Source organism: Candoia aspera, chromosome 5 (genome assembly GCF_035149785.1).
Source record: "Candoia aspera isolate rCanAsp1 chromosome 5, rCanAsp1.hap2, whole genome shotgun sequence".
Taxonomy (NCBI): domain Eukaryota; kingdom Metazoa; phylum Chordata; class Lepidosauria; order Squamata; family Boidae; genus Candoia; species Candoia aspera.
The window spans coordinates 15,239,989-15,262,022 of NC_086157.1; the positions used below are offsets into that span (position 1 = coordinate 15,239,989).

The following is a 22,034-nucleotide window of genomic DNA, read 5'->3' on the forward strand; positions in this document are numbered from 1 at the left end:
TATTTTCTGCCAACCAGCTTGGAATGGCGTGCGTAACACACAAACAAGTGGCAGCACCAAAAGTGAAAGTGCAGGCTGATTTGAAACAGGAATTGTTCCAGGCACTCACTACCAATCCCTGGCTACAAAGTAACAAGGCCAATTTAACTAAGCTCAATGGCTTGTGGTACTGTAATGACAAACTCTATGTACCTGAAGCTTTGCATTTAAAGATATTGTAGCAATCTCATGATGATAAATCCGCAGGGCATTTCGTGCTCACCAAGACTCTTCACCTAATTAGGAGACAATTTTGGTGGCCAACTTTACAAACTGATGTAAAAACCTATGTAAATTCTTGCCCTGTTTGTGCGCAGGCAAAAGGGAAAGGGGGAAAAGCTTAGGGCTTGCTCCAGCCCATGGCTGCTCCTTCCCAACCCTGGAAGGACCTTGCAATGGACTTTATTCTGGATTTGCCCAACAACAAAAATAGAACTGTTATCTGGACTGTCATTGACTTATTTTCAAAACAAGCTCATTTCATCCTTGTGCAAAGACTCCAACTGCCCCGCAGCTCGCCAACCTTTTTGTGCAGCACATTTATTGGTTGCACAGATGTCCAGAACGTGTCATTTCAGACCATGTGTGCAGTTTATTTCTAAATTCTGGAAATCCTTTATACACTTAATTGGGGTGCAACAATCCTTAAGCGCGTTGAACCACCCTGACAGATGGGGCGACTGAACGAGTTCAGTCTACTCTAGAGCAATTTTTACGCTGCTGCATTAATTTCCAGCAAGACGATTGGGTCAACTTATTCTCCTTTGCTGAGGTGGCTTGCAACAACTCCGTCCATCAGAGCATGGGCTTCGCCCCATTCCAAGTTGTTTTTGGCCAGGACTTTGTTCCTATTCCCGAGCTGCCGTTGAAACTGCCTGCTGACTGCTTGGCAGCCGACAGGTGCACAAAATTAGGATCTAATTGGCCAGTAATTAAGCAAGCTTTGGCAGAAGCCCAACAAACATATAAAAATTTTGCTGATTGCAAATGTCAACCAGAATGGAATATGAAAGTGGGTGATAAAAGTTTTCCTTTCTACAAAATTCCTTAAATCACAGCAACCCTCAAAGAAATTGGGTCCTAAATTCATTGGCCCTTTCCCAATTGTGAAAGTCATAAACCCTGTAACTGTTCAACTAGACTTGCCTCATAATCTTAAGCATATCCACCCTGTCTTTCATTGCAGCTTGCTGAAACCTGCTCCAGAATTGTCTAAACAGCACTCTATTTCTGTTCCACCTACTCCCATCATGATTGATGGAGAACAGCATTTCAAAGTCAAAGAAATCCTAGACTCTCGCTTTCATTGTGGCTCTTTACAATACTTAATCAAATGGAAACACTGACCCTGAATGGGTTTACAGCCACTGTGTCCAGGCGCCTGCACTAACTCATAAATTCCATTCAAGATACCCTGACAAACCCTCACCTTAACTAACATACCTTCCCCATTTGTCCTCTCATTTTATTGTACCCCTATTTAATTTCTGTTTAGCTCTTTTTTTTTTCAGGAGGGCAGTATGTCAGGCTCCCCAGTCAAATGTTCCCAGAACATCTTCTTGGACTCGTATCCATTTTCTAGCAACCCATGTCAACCCATGAGTCACCGGCAGGGAGGGGGAGCTGGACTGGAGTGTGAATCATTTTGTTTGGGCTAGTTGCTCCTTGCCCAAGGTCATTGAGGAAGAAACCATTCCAGCCATCTGCTGGCATGAGGAGGAGGGGCACATAGCTAAAGGGGGTAGAGGGGGGGGGAATTAGAAGCTTTTGTAATTTTAAATTGTAGAACGCATGGGAAATGCCATTCGCAACTTTCACTCTGTACTGGCCGCTTCGCTTCATTAAATAGATTTATAAGCACCTGCTTATGAGTTGTAATTGAGTGAAAGCTTGAGTGTCCCAGTGCATTACAGAGATCTACTTGAATAACTTATTGTATAGCTATTAGCAATTTAGCTTCTTATCAGTGAGGCTGCTTTAATAAAAATCACTTCAGATTCCAAAAAATGTGCACAGAGGGTTTCTAACAATATGGGACCTGCCTAAATTGCAGGGCACCATCAAACTCTTGGACCTTACTCTGCGGAAATGGCTGAAGGAACAGTTTATCAAAGAAATTATTGAAAGGACTTAAGGAACGATGAAAGACCTTATGGCATTGTTGATCATGTGCAGAAGGAAGAAAATAATAGTAATGGCATTAAGGGGTAGAATGGATTGTAAACCTGTACGGTATGGGAATTGTTTATCTTGGTGGGGGGGGGGGAAGGGAAGATGTTATGTGTATATGTATGTTGCAATGTGTTGTATTACTTGTGAGTAAGAATATAATGAGTGGATAAAAGGAGATCACTGTGGGTGCTCTCTACTGCTGATGTAACCTGAAGCTACCAGTAAAACAACCTATGTATTGGGTTTCTTTTTCTTAATATTTTCTATGTTTGTTGGGGTAACAAAGATAACATGCTGTTAGCCCTAATTGCTAGGGTTTGAGAATCTCATTTCAGATTCCTCTGCAATTTTTTTAATGAATTGTACCATGCTCCATTAGCTCTTCTAAAATAACAACTGCTTTATTTATGCAGTTCTGCTAGCTTTGCAACTTAATTCTAGAGCTGTTTTCTGTAACACAATTTAAATAGGAGTACTATTAACTACAAGTGGTTTTTTAAAAAGTCACTCCAGTCACTCCCACAGTGTGGGAAACAATTTCCATCGGTCTAGAGGATATATAGAATTTGGAAGAAAATCAGGAGTCTGGAAACACTTTTTCTAACTAACAAATTTTATTAAATGGCAGAAGCTTTCATGAGCTGCGGCTCACTTCATCAGAAGCATACAGTCGCTAGACTAATGTAGGATTTAAATTGGGGTGAAATGGGGGGGAAGGGAGGTGGAAAAGGGAGGGGAAGATTGGTTGGTTACACAGATACAGGTTACACATGATAACAGATTACAAATACCTTATCAGTTAATAATTGCAATGTGCTAAAAACTCATTGTGTTGATTGAGACCTCCTGACATTGCCTGAAAACTTTTGATGTACATGAGTTCAACAATTTCTTACTCAGTGGTGCTGTTAAAGTCCTGATTTTCCAAAACAGTAAATTTGAGATCTGCTGTGGAATGTCCTGGGAGGTTGAAATGCTCTGATGTTGCTTTATCCTCGTTTTGTTTGTTTGCTTTTTGCCACCATAGACTAAGACAGCTCTTTCCTACAAGAACTTGGAAGAATTAAATTTATTGCATGAAGATAGATAGATAGCTAGATAGCTAGATAGATAGATAGCAATTTTTCCCAATGCCACTGCCATGTTATCTACTGTGACACAAATACAGATTTGTACTATTACAGTAAAGCTTCATTCTTACCCTGTCAAATGTATGTTCAGGCCAGAGCACTGAGAGAAGTACAAACAGTATGCAAATAGCAGCATGGCAGTTACAAATATTTGGGGGTCAATCACTGCATATAGTAACTAAACTCAACATGGATCCCTGGATAAGCTGGACATTCAGCATGTCTTAAAGCTCAATATTTGCTCTTTATAAAATACTGTCCTAAATGATCAATTTGAAAAACAGCTCATTTAAAAAGAGATATTTCAACTTCTGCACTGCAAGGGTTGTTAATCCATTTATCACATTCTGGGGAACCAAATATACATCAACTGAGTTCATGTAACTTTCATTTCTGTGCTTTCTTTTTATAAAAAGTATTATAGGTAGACTATTAATTTGAATGGAGAAGGAGCGTTCTGGGAGTAGCTGCTTATCATTTTTCTCTTCTAATTGTTTATTCAGCATAAAATCATTCTCTGCAGATTGTCTTGTTCCTTGCTATATAATGTAGATGATACTTCCTCTTCAAGGATATAAATGTAATCTGGACATACTACTTGATCCTCGGGCATCACTGGAATCACAGGGGGTTATGATAAGGAGCACCTTCAAACAATTTTGCATAGTGTGCCAAGTATTATACATACCTTGATTTCATCCCAGCTTGATTATTAAGCAAGTCCCCCTCTCTTGGGGGAGATGGGCGGTAATAGAAGATTGAAAAATAAACAAACAAAGAAATAAATAATTGTAATCTGCTCTATGCTATCCTTAAAAGCATTCAGAAGTTGCAAGCTGTGAAAAATGTACAGCTAGGCTGCCAATTGGAATCACAGGATGCCTATACTGAAAAATCTGTGTTGGCTGCCTGTTGCTTTCTGGACACAATTTAAGATACTGGTAATTGGTACTTACTTTTAAAGCATGAAAATGCTTAGGGTATGACTAAATGCATCTCCCATTCCAGCTAATTAAGGTGCCTTGTTCTCACTGGCCCATTGTTCTGGCAGATGGAAAAGGACCTTCTCCTGCATGGCTTCCAGGCTATGGAATGTATTCCCACAAAGCTGTATTTGGCTCCCATGATCTTAACATTTAGGCAATCTCTAAAGGAATATTTTACCAGGCTTTTCATTACTGAATGATTTCAGGGCCTATTTTATTGTTCATCTTCAAAAGTTTTAAACTTTTTATACGTATAACTAATCGCTCTGAATCTTTGTCGCAGTAGAAAAGCAAGCAGGGTATGGCCTGTAAAACAAGGTGCCCATTGTACAAAATCAGCTTGTCCCCATTTGTATGTATCACACATTCTCTTTCACACATGGTTTGTTCTTTCACAGAAGCATTTAAGTACTTACTTAAGTATATATATTCCCCTCTCTCTTTCCAGCAGAAACAAGGGAGGGAGGGAGGGAAGGAAGGAAGGAAGGAAGGAAGGAAAGAAGGAAGGAAGGAAAACAAGAAAATAGCTATAGTGGATATGGAAGAAAAGAGGAAGGTGGGGAAGAAAAGTAGAGGAAGATGAGGCAAGGAGGAGAAATAACTGAATAAGGAAGGAAATATATTAGAGCCCCTCCCAAGGAACAGGTAATTATCAGGCTTATGCTCTGACAGTCAGCTTTGCAGCAAAGTTGCTGGCAACAATATGTGTCATTTGTGATGGAGTTTTTAAAGGTTAATAAAAGAACTCCAAGCAGCTAACAGCAATCTTGTAGAGGAGAAGCATGAACCAAAAAAAGGAATTTGCACATTAAGCTTAATTACATTCAGAAATAAATTCAGTCTTCACACTGTAGTTAGATGAAGAAAAATAGAGATAGCTTCCTTTTATTCAGTAGATCTAGATACAGGTAGGTTCATAGTAGAAAGCACTTAATCATCACTGGTTCTTTGTAGACACTTTCTAAAGGGTGAGATGGTAGGGGGAGGGCTGCACTCCTGCAGCAGCTCCTGCTTGCATGTCTGTCCACAAGGTAATGGAGACTGTTAATCTCCAAGCCCAAGAAGGAGGAGGAAGAGGAAGTCAGGTGACCCACATGACATCCCACAAGCATAATAGAGATCCGATTTGCTAGACTGACCCCCTTATGCTTATGAGACAATGCTGAGTTGATCCCTGATAATTCCAACAATTTGTTCATTCCTTTTCCACAGATTCTTTCTACTATTATTAACAAACTGAAAACAACCCCTCCCTTTCCAGTCAGAGGTGATTATTTGGGGTGGGGGGTGCATAAATATAGTGTTTTTAAAATATATACTCTTCTGGTTAACAAAGCTGAACAGGCAGCTAGTACAGCACCAGCCTCATACATAACTTATATTTCCCATCCTGCTCTGGAGCCCATAGAAACAACAGAGTTATTTTTAGAAAACGCCAACCTCTATTGTAAATTCATCCCTAATGTTGCTAAGTTAACCACACAAAATAAAATCAATTTTATTTTAATGTATTTTAGTCCAAAACTGAACATAAGGTAGCATTTAAAACTATGTGATTTATGAATCATTCTAAACCCAACAATCCAGTTCTACAAATTATAAGCAAGATAATTAAAAGATTAAATGTATAGCACAGAATTCTAAAATCCTTACAAACTAAAATTTAAAAGGACTAAAAGGACTATCAAGCAAATTATGATTAATTAAATTAAAAGTAAAACTATATATGGTAATATATTAAAATTATTGTATGGTAGTAGCTGTATACTATCACAAAATGATAAGAGTACAGTGAAATAATGTTATCATAAATATTCTATATCATCTATAAAAAGAATAAAAATGGAAGTAGTAAAATATTCTGTGCTAATAAGATATAACAATAAAACTGTTCAACAAGGTGACTAGAAAACTAAACATAATAGACAGAAATACAACAATGCAATTATACAAATGAGGGCTTGTCAGATCTATTTAACTTTTATTGGCAGTCAATTCCTGGTGATTTTTACAAGCTGCTGCACAAAACTCAGCAATGTTGCATGAGTAGGATTACAATTATAAAGAAGAACAAAGGCATAAATTGATCAATATGGCCAGGAAGCCTTGTAAATATTGGTAAATATAAGTATTTTTGGCTATATAAGCACGGAAGCCAGTACTTGGCTTTGTACTATGAGCAAATCATAAAGACTGCTCATATTAACAAGATGAGATAAATAAATTTTAATTCAAATTCACCTTAATAATGATATTCAAACCCACACAAGAAAAAGATTATTGTTAATAACAAATACAAGGCATAGTACACTAAACATAATACTACCCATTGGCCCCAGAAAGAGAATAATTAATATGTAAGGCAAATATTAATTCACAGAAAATCAGACTTTGGATTTACCCAGCACCAGCGTTGCATAAAATAGGCAACTTAAATATTTTTGCAATTATTTTTTACAAATGAATCCCTAGCACCTTATATTAACATGTCAATATTAGTGTTATAGGGAAAATAAATAACCTGAAGCTCAAAAGACCTGTGTAATGTTTTATACTGAATCTGGTTAGTTCATTTGATCAAACTTTTAATTCCTTGTGAATAAAGAACTGATGGTTAAAATATATAGATATACTGTAATTTCTAGCTGGCATCTTTTAAAAATAACAACCTAGTTTGAAATAACATCAGAATTCAATACAGTACACATGAAATTTGAAGGCCACATAATTCTTAAAATTGAATCATAATCATTAAACAAATTAAAGGATGCTTTTTCAAAAATGCTAACATTAGGCGTTTTAAGGGGCAGAATAGATCACGCGGGGTTTGTTCTGTATCTAAATTGGATGAAATGAGGCAGAATCCAAGAGATGCCATGCCATTTCTCACGGGATGAAGCATGGAGCTCTCTCACAGTTGTCCTGCACATGGTAGAATGTATAGCTGGTCAGTAGGAATGTTTCCTACTGCTGCTGAAAGAGTCTGTTGACCTTTTGCAGTACTTGTTTTTCTGGATCCCCTTTGATTTTCCCAGGTTTCCTCTGCCAATCAAGCCTTACACTGGCTCCGTATTAGGGCTACAGATCAATTCAAGCTTTTGCTGTTAGCATTTAAGGATTTGTGATTAGCTGTCCCCCATTAGATGTCCCAGCTCCTGTGTTGGCATGATCCTGTTGATGCAATATGATTGGAAAAACGGGCTTTGGCCCATTCCTTCTTTGTGTTGCTTCATCCTGTCTGCGTGCATTACACTACCTTGGATTTTTCTTTTTCTGTTCTAAGTTCACACATCCTTGGATGCATTTAATACAGATTTCAAGAATTTATCTGTTTAATAATCCAGATTGAACAGCTGGAAGTGGTTGTGAATTAATGTTGAATATGACGGTTATTAAAATTAGATGACAGAGCTATCCTGTTGTAGATTTTAGTAAAATCAGATGGCAGAATGACAGGTTATAAGTGCAGGATTTTATTTTTGTGTAAATGTTGTTTGATAATTGAATTATAGTTAATTGGATTCCAGTTCAAGCACAACTGCAAATGCCAGTTTCCATATTAATCTTCCTGAATATTGACATCTTTAGAAGTGTCCATTTAAGCTCAATGGCTAATGCTCCTGGCCTTCTGGAGGAATTTGAAGACCTGGCTCTGCCACCTGGCTTGGGGCAGGAAGCGGAGTCATAATGTTTGGGGATGGCTAGTGCACTAGAGCACTTGCCGCATACAAGGACTGAATTATTTCTACCATTTGGATTTTTATCTATATTGTTTACTTGTAACTATTTTTAGATATTGTATTTTTATATATTGATATTCTAGAGATGACGGACTTGTCCCTGGGGGAGCTGGGGGTGTTGACGACCGACAGGAGGCTCTGGCGTGGGCTGGTCCATGAAGTCACGAAGAGTCGGAAGCGACTAAACGAATAAACAACAACAAAATTTTTATATATGGTAATTTTATTGTATATTTATTGTTTTATTGATTATTGCTGTAAACTGCTCAGAATCCCTCTGGTGGGAGGAGATGGGCGGTGACAAATTTGATAAATAAATAAATAAATAAGTTAATGAACAGAAAGAAAGGAGCCTTTTTTAATGGCAAGCCTCCATTTGTTGAATGCTCTAACTAGGAAGGCTAAACTGATACACTTTATCTTTTCAGTGCCAGGCTAAAATATTTTTATGGTTTCATGTTTTTTCCTGTACAGTAAAACTTTGATTAAGCTAATGAGGAGGGAGAGGTCAATGATCTAAATTAACGCAAATGACATAAATGGAAACAAGTGGCATAATTTGCATCATTTGAATAATGACATCATCATGCTAATTATATAAATCAGCATGGATGTCAAAAAATATAGGTAAAATTAAAGTTTATTTAACTGCCTCATCCGGATTGCTTTGAATGCAATGGATTTATTTATTTATTTATTTATTTATTTCTCATATTTCTACACCCCCCATCTCGCAAGCGACTGTGGGCGGTTAGTGTGTGTGGTGGGGAGGTAAAGTCAGGATGGAAATATTTAACATCTAAAGCTTGTTCAATGGAAGTCCATTATCTCAAGGAATTACTCCATTGTTTTAATAGGTTCAAACTTGTAAATAGCTGGAAAGAGGCGAGCTACAAGGAAATTTATAAAAACTGCTGAAAGCCTGAATGAGGAGCCCATTGTTAAAAGTGTTCACTGTATAGTTTAAATGAAGTTATTTGCTGTTAATACCTAAAAAAGCTTGTGTTTGTGAAGCATTTACTTATACAAGATGATAAAAGTGCTGCTGTTGCAGAAAAATGGACTTCATTCTAAAGAGCTGCTTTTTCACTATCATATTCACCTGGAGCATGCATGGATGCGCACTTACAACCTGCTGGCAACTCCTTAAACCAAATGCAACTGTGGATAGCAGGTGTAGGGAATCAGGGAGATGACACTGAGGTATATAGACAGGAACCACTGTACAAGCAAAGGGGGCTGAAACATTCCTTAAGTCCTGGGAAGCAAGATAGTATTTGAAAGACTCCTCCCTGATTCAGTGGGATATAAGAGGGAGGTGAGGTAAAGAACAATCAGGCTTGCAAGATTCTGTTATTATAGCGGATCTGAGTAAAGTATAGTTCTAGTCTTCCTGTGGAGTCTGTTTCCTGATCTGGTCTACCTCGTAGGGCTGGCAACAGTTCTATGATGCTGTGCTTGAGGATGAACTTGAACTTGCATCTCTCTGGTGTCAGTCAATTCACCATCTTAACTACAGCATAATGCCTCTCGTTTTAGCTTATAAAATGTTGTATGCCCTTCTTAACTGGGGTGCTGATCAAATGGCATTATTTGATCAAGATATCATATAATGTAATGTTAGATAACATTATGAGTTATCTAACAAATGCAAATATCTACATTAAAGGCAATGCATTTGTTAGGCCAACTCAAGATTAAATAAATGAGTAAGCATGGTTTTAGACTTTCCTTTTCTCAGGGCTAACAAGCTACTTTGGGTTAAGTTATTGGAAAATGGTAATTCTGACATTCAAATATATAAAATTATGACTTTATCTAGTGGATTATACTTAACTAAATTATCTTTCCACAAAATGCCTCCAAACCTTTCATTTATATTATAAATACATTACTTAAAGCTGTTCCTGAGTTTATTTGGAAATCCTTCCTAATGTATAAAATTATATGATATTTTAATTTCCAATAAGTTTCCTTGGTGGTGGGAAAAATGAAATATTCAGATCTTGTAATGCAGGATCTTCCTAGTACCATAGGGAAAAAAAACTTGCCAATTTTCAGCAAATGTAGTTTCTAAGTGTTACTATTTTGCCTTATTTCTATCTTATTTAGAACTGCAGTTGCTTCATTCAGTATACAGAAGCCAGACAATCCTCTATGAATTATAGTGTAAATGAACTACTCGTCTCTTGTGTATTTCAGTATCCAGTATTTCAGGATATGTCAGTGATTTTCCTTTTCTTGAAAATGGATAGCTATCCCTTATCAGGAAAGTTCCTTCATTAGAAAAAATTACACATGATCGTATCTTGTCTAGTAGATACTAGTGGATAAGAACATTTCAATATATATTACTAAGACAAATGAGGATATTAAGAGGTAGATGAAAATACCTCTATATTTCTGACGAAAAATCAATGTGGTGAAAATGAATATTGCATCAGGATTGATACACATTTGGAGAGTAATGCCTATGTCGGTTCCAGTTAAATATTTTAAACAGTTTGATAAGTTAATGGTTACATTTTTATGGAAGAACAATAGTTTTAATTTTCTCAATTTTATAGAATATAATTATGCATACGTGTTAGCTTTAATAATATAAAGGAATGAAAATAATATTATTATGCCCTGTTGTGGGCTCAGCTAGAGAGTTATTGTTTTTGCTATGCTCTCCTAGCAACACCTTAGTTCTAATTATACTACGAATTTGTTAATTTTTCCAATGTTGAAGGTGGTCAGACACAGTTGAATGTTATTGGTCAGAAAATTAAAATGTGATATGGATTCTTATGATAAATGGACAGTTTGGAGTAATTCCAATCTAAAAAAGTTTGATAGTAATAAAAGCCATGGGCCAAAAATGAGATTGATTGCTGTTAATAAGCAATAATCAGCAGCTAATAAGTAACAATGTTTATAAAACTTTTAAGATTGTACAAAAGGAACATAACTTACTTAAAATGACTGAATGGCAATGCATACAGGTAAAACACTTGCTATGTTCACTATTTGTCTCCAATGCCTTTGCAGCCTCTGAAACTCTAAAGCCATTTGGTGTATTGGAGAAAGCCTTCACTGTGATTAAACTGATAATGTATTATTACCATAAATTTAAAAATTCACAAAAGTAACTTTGAATAATATACAAGAAATTTGGAATAAAGAACAGGAGTAGATTTAGAAGATCTCTTGCAGAGAATGTATTTATTAAATAAAAGAAGATAAAAATTAAGATGTGTAACTAGCCTATTTGTAGAAACAAATAAAATATAATAAGGAACTCAGTGGGGAAGCTGCTGCTCCATTGCCATCTTAGCTCCACCCCTCACCAGGAGTATCTTTCTTACCCAATCAATGGCTTAAGGTCTTAAAGAATTATTAGATAAATTTAAAATAATTTACTTGGTTGGTTCAGCATCATAAGGAAAAAAGTTCAACCCCCCAAAGTTTTAAAAATATTTGGCTGCTATCCCTTCTATGCTGGACATGTAATATGTTTTATGGAACCATAACGCACATGCTATAGAGATATCCATTGGAAATTTCTTGCTGGTTAGACATTATTGGTAAGGTGAACTTGGCAAGAAGGAGTCAAAGGTGGTTGCATAAGGACAAATAAAAGCCCTTCTCCATTATCTCTAAATGGATAGATTATGTACAAGGAAACCAAGGTAATACATTAGTCCATGTCAGCACTTTCTGGGATAGAGAAATAACCAGTCATTGTTTTAAAGACCATATATGAAACAAAGTGCCTTTGTGGGTGCAAAAATGTAAAGTTCCACCATATAAGGCAAAAGCATACATTGAACCAATGAGAAATTAGACACATTGTACTATGCACGTTTAGAAAGATGCTAGTATTCCCAATGTTCAGAACTGCTCCTGCAGGACAGATACAACAGTTGCTAAATAAACTTTTTTCTGTACCTGTTGACCTCCTCTGCTCATTGAGTGTAGAATCTTTATTCACAACAGTTGCTAAACTATATTCCAAAAATCTGTATGAGGAACTTTGGATATGTTAGGCATGGAACTGTTGCCAGAAAAAGGGTGATAGTCACTAAAATTTCCACTCGGGCTATTTCTCTCCAAGTCCAAGGTTCCCTTCCCCACATCACCTGGCAGGCCTGGCAGTGCTTGGCTGGCAGGCTTCAGAAAACAAAAGCCTCTGCAGCCATCATTTAACCTGCAAGAGAGCCACTCCCACTCCCACTTCATCCTCCAGTTCCTTTTGGTGGGCTCCCATCCCCCTTGCTTTTGTGGAGCTTGTGAAGAGCGGATTTTATTGCCTCCCTCCTCCTGGGAGACCTAGTTCAGAGGGCAGGATTCTTCCTTCCATCAGTCCCTGCTAGAGATGCAGCCAGCTGCCTCTTAAAAGACCCCAGAAGTGCTTTTCTCAAATAACCCAAGAATTTCAATCTCCTGGATCCAGCTCTACGGACAACGTATGCAAAATTACATGTAATTTTATCCTCCACCTTGGTTTTTATATGCAAAGTGCCATCCTAACAGCTCTGTATAAGGAAGACAGTAGAGAAGTCTTCAATGTGGATAGACTTTAATTGCCAGAAATAATATTGCTGAAGTTGATTCCTCCCTTGCCCCTTCCCTCGTACCTCAACTAAAAAGCAAAAAACAAAAAGCAGAAGCAGAAGCAACCAAAGTAAAGGGGAGCACATGAACAGATTATTAGAAGATTGCTTTATTTAGACTGTGAAGGTACAAGGCTGGGAGGATGCAAAATTGTACAAATATCCTAAATAACAAAATCCATAACTCAGAACATCACAAAAGATATTCAAGGATGCCAAAATGCTTTCATAGGAGAAAAACTGTATAGGTAGTCCTTGCTGAACAACCATTTGTTCAATGACCATGACGATGACGCTGAAAAAATGGACTTACAACCTGTGCCTGAAATTACAAATGTTGCAGTGCCCCCGCAGTCATGTGATCAAAATTCAGGCGCAGGCGCTTGCCCGCACTTATGACCATAGGGGTGCTTCCACTTCCCCCATCTCCCCCCCCCCACTACCCTTTTGGTCACCTGTACCTCCCTTGCAGGGCGGCAAGCAGCTCCAGAACCGGGAAGCCTCAGCAAACGTCAGGAAGCCTCCGTTTGCCCGGCTGCCTCCCCTCCCAGTTCCCACACCAGCCTTTCGCCTTTCACACCCAGTGCCTTGCTGCCTTCACTCTCTCCTTTTTGGACCTGGCTTCTCCACAAGCGTTTCCTGCACGTGCCTAAAGCTGCACCCTCTTTGGAAAGATCTGCCAAGAGAGTGCAGCTTTAGCCACTTTGGAAATGGGGAGGGGAGCGGCTAAAGCCTGTGGAGCTTTGGGTCATTTTCCTCAATAAAGGAATGAACAAGTATGGTGCTTCTGACTCATTTGTTAATTGGGTTCTCTTCATGTAGTTTTAGGAATTGTGTGGAGAATAGATAATGTCTTAGGTCACATGTAGGCATAAATCTTGGCAATTCAAAGGGGTTCACAAACTTTTGAGCACCACTGCACATCTACATAGGAAGATGTGTATTTGTTTCAGCGTGACCCTCTACCTTTTTACGGCTGTAACACTGTAGGTTGTTTTGCCCTCACTGATGTGCAGAGACGCTACAAAGCAACCATTCTAAAATAGAGTAGAGTACAGTAGTCTCTTCTTTCCCCACAGGTGCAGCTTATTCCTTGTGGATATTTTTTGGATGGCCACGGATGTGTCTTTTTCCTAACAATGCAGCTAGATAAGGTCTCAGTTTGGATCAGGACTCCTGTTCTGGACAAGCTACTCCCTGCCTGAAATTCTCAGAATTCTATTGATTTCAGTGAAGATTAAACTAGAAGATGACAAATCAATCTATTTTCATCATTTTATTACGTGTTCTGATAAATTTGATCCATCTCCTTTTTCTATTAATTTGAAAATATCTTAATATTGCACACTTATTTGCATTTAAATAATTGGTATTTTATATAAATATTTTCTTCAAATACAATTATTTTTCTCAAAATATACATTTCAAGTATATATGTGTACAATTCTTTTGCTCCGAAAATTTAATTAGAACACAAGCTAAGTGTAAAAGCCAGTGGAAAATCATTCCAATATTCACATTTGGTCAAATTGTATCAACCCCTCAAGCATTCTTAGATGAAACTCTTTTCTGTCCAAGCCCATTTAACTTATTTCTGAGTAAATATAAATAAGATTCTACTATCAGCTACATCTACAGTTTAAGGTTATCTCCTCACTAATGATTTATAGCTTTTCCGAGTGTCACCCACAGCTGCTGTTGAGGAAATATAAAGCTTGTCCTCGTTATTATTATATTGGCATCATGGCTGGATGACTCTCAAAGTGGGGAAATGGCCTAAATATTAAAAAAATTCATAGATCTCAAGCTCTATTGCAAAGGACTGAAATGAGAAATAATTTTAGATACCGTATGGCATACCAGAAAAAATGTTACTCTTGAACAACTGCAAGTTAAAATGATTTGGATTAAGTGAACTTGGTTGAAAAGTTTGGTTTTATGCATAATGGATCAGGCCCCAACTACAGACAACAAACCAAACTTCATCAGCTTTATTCTTTTATTATACACTTATATTTCTTAATATGGTATTACACATTAGAGGTGGTTAATTTTTTCTGATTGTACGCAAATAATTCTTTTCATCTTAATACTTAGTCATCATTTATTTATTTTTATTTTATTTAAAGTTATATCGTGCAGCATATAATTTCGCCTTTATATTACTTTGTAAATATCTTATGAAGAAGTCGGGTGACCAAGCAACAACACTATTTACAACACTGGAATGAGCCTTCAAAATCCAAAAAAAATCTTCTCTAATAATTGTTTGAAGGAAAAGCAAAAAAATAAATTGAACAAAACATATTTAGCTTACTGCCCATCCATTAAAAATACATTCTAAACATTTACATTAAGATTCCACTGTCTGTATTTCTTTATAATACAACCTATTATCATGCAATCATAAAACATAAGAGTTGGAAGGAACCTTAGGGCCCTCTACTCCAACCCCTTATCCAGTGCAGGAATCCATGACTAGGTCAATCCTAACAGATGGCCATCCGGCCTCTGTTTAAACACCTCCACTGAAGGAGAATCCATCTTGATCTAGAGAGCCAGTTTTGTCTAGTGGTTAAGTCACCAGGCTAGAAAGCAGGAGGCTGTGAGTTCTAGTCCCGCCTGAGGCATGAAAGCCGACAAGTTGACCTTGGGCCAATCACTTTCTCTCAGCCCAACTCACCTCATAGGGTTGTTGTTGTGAGGAAAACAGGAGGAGGAAGGTATGTTTGCCGCCTTGAGTTATTTATAAAAATAATAAAGTCAGGATAGAAAATAAATAAATCTTTCCATTGTTAAACAACTCTTACCATTACAGATCTTTTTTTCTGATAGCCAACCAACATCTACTTCCATATAATTTATGCCCAGTATTTCCTTTCCTTTCTTCGGGAACACTTCAGAAGAAATCTGTTCTACAGGATAGACATTAAATACTTGAGTACGGCTATCATGTACTATTCACAGTCTCAGGCACCCAGGTCCTAGCATCAAAACAACTGAAGATTGCCTAATTAATTCTCTTTTGAACAACTACACACTCAGCTGAAACTGGACCCTAGATTCTCACTATTTGATAATGAATTACTTCCCCTTCTTCCCTCATGGCCTCAGCCATGAAAGCCATGAAGGCCTTGGAAAAAATATTCAAATGCTGTTATGTGTTTATACCTACAAAGATCAGAACTGTGCAAACCATGGTACTTCCTGTGGCACTCTATGGAAGTGAAAGTTGGACTTTAAAGAAACAGGATAGGAAGAATATTGACACCTTTGAACTTTGGTATTGAAGAAGACTACTGAGAGCCTTCGAACAATTCAATCCAGAGTTGGATCAACTAATAAATCAACCCAGAGTTCTCACTAAAGGCACAAATGATCAGGTTCAAATTATCTTACTTCAGACACATTATGCAAAAAGACCTATCTCTCTGGAAAAGGCTCTAATGCTGGGAAAGGTGGAAAGAAAAAGAAGAGGTTGACCAGTAGCAAGATGGATGGACTCAGTTACAGTGCAATGAGTACACCATTGGAAGATTTGAAACACCAGGTTAGGGACAGATGGTCATGGAAAAAATCTATCTATGGCTTTGTGCCTAAGGCAGGACTAGAACTCATGGTCTTCTGGTTTCTACCCTGACGCCTTAACCACTTCAGCAAACTGGCTCTCAGGAAGAAGATGAGTTTGGTTTTAAAACTGGAGAAAAAAACATAAATTACCTGCGCTATGCTGATGCCACTACCCTGATAGCTAAAAATGCAAAGGATCTGCAAGCTCTAGTAATAAAAGGCAAGGAGCAAAGTGAAAAGTGGGATCAAAATTAAATTTAAAGACCAAAATAATGACAACAGGTAGAACAACTAGTTTTAGAATTGGCAATGAAGATATTGAAGTGATGGATAGCGTCTGCCTTTTAGGATCAACCACCAACAGTAAAGGATCAAGCAATCAAGAAATACACTGCAGACTAGCACTCAGTAGGGCAGCCACAAAGGTCTTGGAAAAGATATTCAAATGCCATGATGAGTCCATACCTAGAAGTATCAGAATTGTGCAAGCCATGGTATTCCCTGTGACACCAAGGAAGCAAAAGTTGGACTTTATAGGAAGAGTATTGATGCTTTTGAACTTTGGTGTTGGAAAAGACACCTGAGAATACTAAGAAAAAGAATGCCAAGAAGGATAATCGATCAAATCAACCCAGAGTTCTCATTCAAGGCACAAATGACCAGGCTCAAATTATCCTACTTCAGACACATTATGTGAAGACCTACAGTAGCTCTCTGGAGAAGGCTCTAATGCTGGGAAAGGTGGAAGGAAAGAGAAGAAGAGGACGACCAGCAGCAAGGTGGATGGACTCTGCTACAGTGGCAATGAGTGCACTGTTGGGAGACTTGAAAAAACAGGTTAAGGATAGATTGTCATAGAGAAAATCTTATCTATGTGGTTGCTAGGAGGCGAAAATGACTTGATAGTACATAATCAATTGATCAATCAATCAATCAATCAATCTTTCCTCAAAAGTTTCGTATCTGTTTAGGCATGCAGACAGAACTTGACATAATATTCTAGGTGCACTCTGATCTACACAGAAGAGACAAGAACAATGGCTTCTTTCGAATTTGGTACTATACTTCTATGGATTGGATGGGATGGGATGGGATGGGATGTGCATTTGCTTTTTTTGCAGCTGCATCACACTGTTGCCTCATATTCAGTTTATGGTTTATCATGACACCCAAATCCTTTTTATCATGTGCTGCATCTGGTATGGTCCACCCAACCTTTGATTTTTCCTACTAAATTGTAGGACTTCACATTTATCTCTATTGAAATTTATCTTTCTGGGTTCTGCCCAGGTTACAGCTTGTTAAAAGCCTTCAGAATCATGATTCTGTCCACCAAGAAGTTGCCCTATGCAAGCTGTTTGTTTTGAGGCAAAACAAAAAAAAGCTTGAATAGTTACAAGGCAGTTACAAGTAAGGCACTCTGGGTGCAATTCAAGGTGCTGGTTGTCCTTTTTAAAGCCCTTCATGGCTTGGGACCAGGTTACCTGAGGGACCATAATTTCTTAGTTGTTTTTACTCGTCCAATTTGGTCCAGTAGGATGGGCATGCTCTGGGTCCTGTTAGCCAAGGAATGTCAGCTGGCGGGGACCAGGAGACATGCCATCTCTGCCATAGTATCTGCCCTCTGAAATATCCTCCTGTCATGCTCCTCGATCAAATGTTCCCAGAATATTCGCATCCATTTTGGGGCAACACGTGTCAACCTGCGAGTCAACCAGCAGGGAGGGGGAGCCAGGTTGGAGTATGAACCATTTTGTCTGGACTATCTTTCAGCACCAATGGAGAATCGTTACAGCCAACTGCTGGCAAGAGAAGGAGGGGTGCATACCTAAGGGGACAGTGTGGGGGAATTTGACTTTACTGATACTTCTAATTGTAGAAGCGCACAGGAATTTTCATTCGCAACTTTTTCTCTGTACTGAATGCTTCACACCATTAAAGTAGATTTCTAAGCAAAAGGTTATGAGTCATAATTAAATGGGAAGTCGAGCGTTCCAGTCATCACACCTCCCTCCTGATATTAGGATGGCCCTGACCCTGTTGGCCTTTCAGAAGGCCTTGAAGACTTGGTTATGTGCCCAGGCCTGGGGTCCCGAGTGTGTGAAGGGCCCTGTTTCCTGGTTAAGCTAACACCTACAGATTACATTTCTTGGCTGCTATACGTATTTAATTTTTCTTTTGTATTGTGTTTTTAATTGGTTTAATTGATTTTATAATTGTTTGCCGCCATTTGTTTGAGATGGGTGGCTATCCAAATTGAACAATCAATAAATAAAAAAAATAAAGGCAGTTACAAGTTTGTAAGGTGTCCTATATCTTTCAGCAGAAAGCCAAGGCAGAGATAAGAATAAGTTATTAGGAGCAACAAATACTTGAAAAAATGAAGAGTTTTTATTTTGTAATTTATGTCAGTGGTACAATGCTGGTTGGTTAAAAAAGTTGAGGGCAGGAAAGCCAGATTGCCCAAGAACAGTTTGTGGTTCAAGAATCAAAGAAATCCCAAAGCCAATCAAAATGTCAAGCTGAAGACTTGTTCAGCAAGGAAGGGATAGGATGTCACAGGACAGAAATCAGGAGACTTGTTTCTAACAAGAGAAAGAATCTGGAGCACACAGTTAACACATTCAGAGTTCCTGGCCTTGCCTAATTAAGACAGTTGACTCATCCTCCCCTCAAGCACTTATGCTGATCTCTGCTGCTTGGCCTTCTTTGAGCAGTGGCATGATATAGGGCTTGGCACTCTCCCATGATCAAGCTGGGACTCTTTGCCATCTGATTCAGCAGCCACTTGCACTGTGTGCAGTTCATCACTCACAGATGGCTGACAGGCACATGCTGAGAGTCTGCCAGATGTCCTCAGAAGCTGAGGAGTCCATAACAGGTGTTTGCTATCCCCCCTATTTCTGTGTTGTCAACAAATTTGATGTTTTCTAAACCTGTTTCGAAGCTGGTTATAGCACTGTATAATATACTTTACATTTTAGAGGCAGTCTGGTTTAGCAGTTAACGTGCTGGACTAGGACCAGGGAGACCATGAGTTGTAGTCCTCCCCTAGGTATGAAAACTGGGAATGTGACTTTGAGCCAGTCACTCTCTACCAGTCCAACTCATCTCACAGGATTGTTGTGAGGAAAACAGGAGGCGGAGGCATAATATACACTGCCTTGAGTTGTACAGAATAAAGGCAGGATATGTATCTAATTTAATTAATTAATCCCTCAGTTATAAATATGTTGAACAGCATAGAGGCAAACGACATTTCCTTCCAGATTAATGTAGAACCATTAACATATACAGGTACTCCTTGGTTAATGACCACTCATTCAGTGACCATTTGAAGTTGCAACAGTGCTGAACAAGTGTTACTTACAACCAGTCCTCAAAGTTCTGGCCATCCAGCACCCCTGTGGTCATGTGATCATGATCTGGGCACATGGCAACTGGCTTGCACTTACGATGGTTGCGGCATCCTGTGGTCATGTGACGGCCATTTGTAAACTTCCCTGCCAGCTTCCCACAAGCAAAGTCAATGGGGAAGCTGTCAGGGAAGGTCGCAATTTGCTCCTGTAAGTCGCTCCCATTCCCACAGCTTTTTCTCCCAAGGAGCCCGGAAGCAGCCACCCCTGGCCCTGCTGTGCTTGTACGGTGCTGCGGTGGTCACTGGCACACCCTCCCCCAGCCAAAAGCAGCCATCCCTGGCCCTGCCTGGCAGCAGCCACCCCCTGCTAGGCCATGCTGCAGCAGCCACTTACCCACCCACTGGCCTGCTTGAAAGCCACCTGGGACTTGTGACTTCCTGCCGGCTTCCCCATTGACTTTGCTTGTTGGAAGCTGGCAGGAAGTTGATTAATTACCCATCATCTCTGCTTAACAGCAGCAACAGACACTGCTGGGATTGCCATCACTAAGCAATATGGTCACGTGATGTCACACTTTCCAACTAAATTGCTTAGTGACAAAAATTCTGGTCCCAATTCCCATTGTTAAACATTGACTATAATGGCTCAACGAATTCTGTATCTACCTGAAAGGTGAAAGGTCTCCTGTGCAAGCACCGAGTCATGTCTGACCCTTTGGGGGAATGCCGCTTTTGCGATGTTTTCTTGGCAGACAATAGCGGGGTGGTTTGCCATTGCCTTCCCCAGTCGCCACCTTCCCCAGCAAGCTGGGTACTCATTTCACCAACCTCGGAAGGATGGAAGGCTGAGTCGACCTGAGCCGGCCACCCGAGAATCCAGCTTCCGCTGGGATCGAACTCGGGTTGTGGGGAGAGTTTTGGTTGCGATACTGCCGCCTACCACTCTGCGCCACACGAGGCTCTTGTATCTACCTCATAGTAACATAGTCTATCTACATCTTGCCATCTTCTGTACTAAAATCTAATGGAACGCTTCTTCATATACTTTGCTGATGTCAAGGTTCTGTATATTATGACCATTCCTATGGTCAACTAAAGTACTTTAGTCCTTTTTTGAGAAAAGAGATCAGATTGGTTTGTGTGGAAGAACAAACGCTCCACCCAGAGTGAGCAGGCATCTCTGTTCCCTCCTGGGATCCAGAGTTTTGGTGCTGCCAGGAAGGAGGGTTGAAACAGCCCTCCCCTGCTTCATTGGGGAGTTTGTCCGCTAAAAGGGACCTGAAAACATGCTGTGGGTGGGGGAGGTGAGAAGGGGGTCAAGCCAGGAGGACCACAGAGAAGCGGGAAAGAGGAACCCCCAAGCCAAGGGCAAGCACCTCGGCAGACGTCTTCAGGCTGCCAAACAAAGTGGCAAGCCTTGGAAGTACCAGGCTGGCTGAGAGGCAGAGCTGAGAGCCGGGGAGGAAAAGGGCCCGGCTGGAGCCTGCGAACCCAGGCGAGTCCCCTGCCTGCAGCAGCCCCAGTGCAGAGCTCCCCCAACCAGCTTCAGAGAGAGAGGCCTGGGAGTGCTGGCGGGGGCTGGGGGGCGGGGAGAGAAAAGCCCATTTGCCAGTCTGGAGAGGTTTTCACATGCAAATAGACTGAGACTGGCTACAAGAGCTGAAGGCCTGGGGAAAAAGAAAAGGCTTAAAGAGCTAAGAAATTGTTAGGTTAGGAAAACATAGCGCTACAAACATAGAGATAGGAACATAGGCATAGAACATAGAGATAGAAATGTACAGTATAAGTTAAATAAGATACAACTATAAGAAATAGTTGCAAATTTATAGTAATAGGAGGATAGTAGAATAAGGTAGGAAAATAGAAACAAACACAGAATTAGCATTAAGTTTAGAAGGAATAGGAGTTTAATTCTGTACAATGTCTTTGTGTCTGTGACTTGTGCCATATTAAGAAAACCCCTAACAGTTTCTCATTACTTACAGGTAGTCCTAGGTTAATGATGGTAATTGGGACTGGAATTTCTGTCACTAAGTGATGCAGTCATAAAAAGCAACATCACATCACCGCATCGCTTAGTGACAGCAATCCTGGCAGTCCCCATTGCCATTGTTAATTGAGGATTGTGGGTTGTTAAGCGAGGACCTCCTCACAACTTCCTGCCAGCTTCCAACTAGCAAAGCCAGTGGGGAAGCCAGCAGGAAGTTGCAAGTCCCAGACATCTTGCAAACAGGCTGGCAGGCAGGTAAGTGGCTGATACCAGGTGGGGGATGTTGTGAGGGTGGCCAGTGTGAGCACGGCAGGGCTGGCTGCTGCTGAGTGGGGGAGGGTGTGTGAGGGTGCATGGGTGGTGATGCAGTATGAGGCTGGGTGGGGGTGGCTGTTGCCAGGTGGGGGAAAGCATGTGAGGGTTTGTGGGCAGCCAGTGTGCTGCGACAGGG

General features: G+C 39.6%; 1 protein-coding gene across 1 annotated transcript in view; it reads right to left on the minus strand.

Moving 5' to 3' along the window:
- The window catches only part of HS6ST3 (heparan sulfate 6-O-sulfotransferase 3), a 110,785-nt gene that overhangs the window by 69,972 nt on the left and 18,779 nt on the right, over positions 1-22,034 (minus strand). The window contains exons 3-4 of the mRNA XM_063304645.1: positions 2,735-2,759; positions 1,858-1,875 (exon numbers count right to left, since the gene is read on the minus strand). Coding sequence (XP_063160715.1) covers positions 1,858-1,875; positions 2,735-2,759 — 43 coding nt within the window. The remainder of the gene's footprint in view (positions 1-1,857; positions 1,876-2,734; positions 2,760-22,034) is intronic.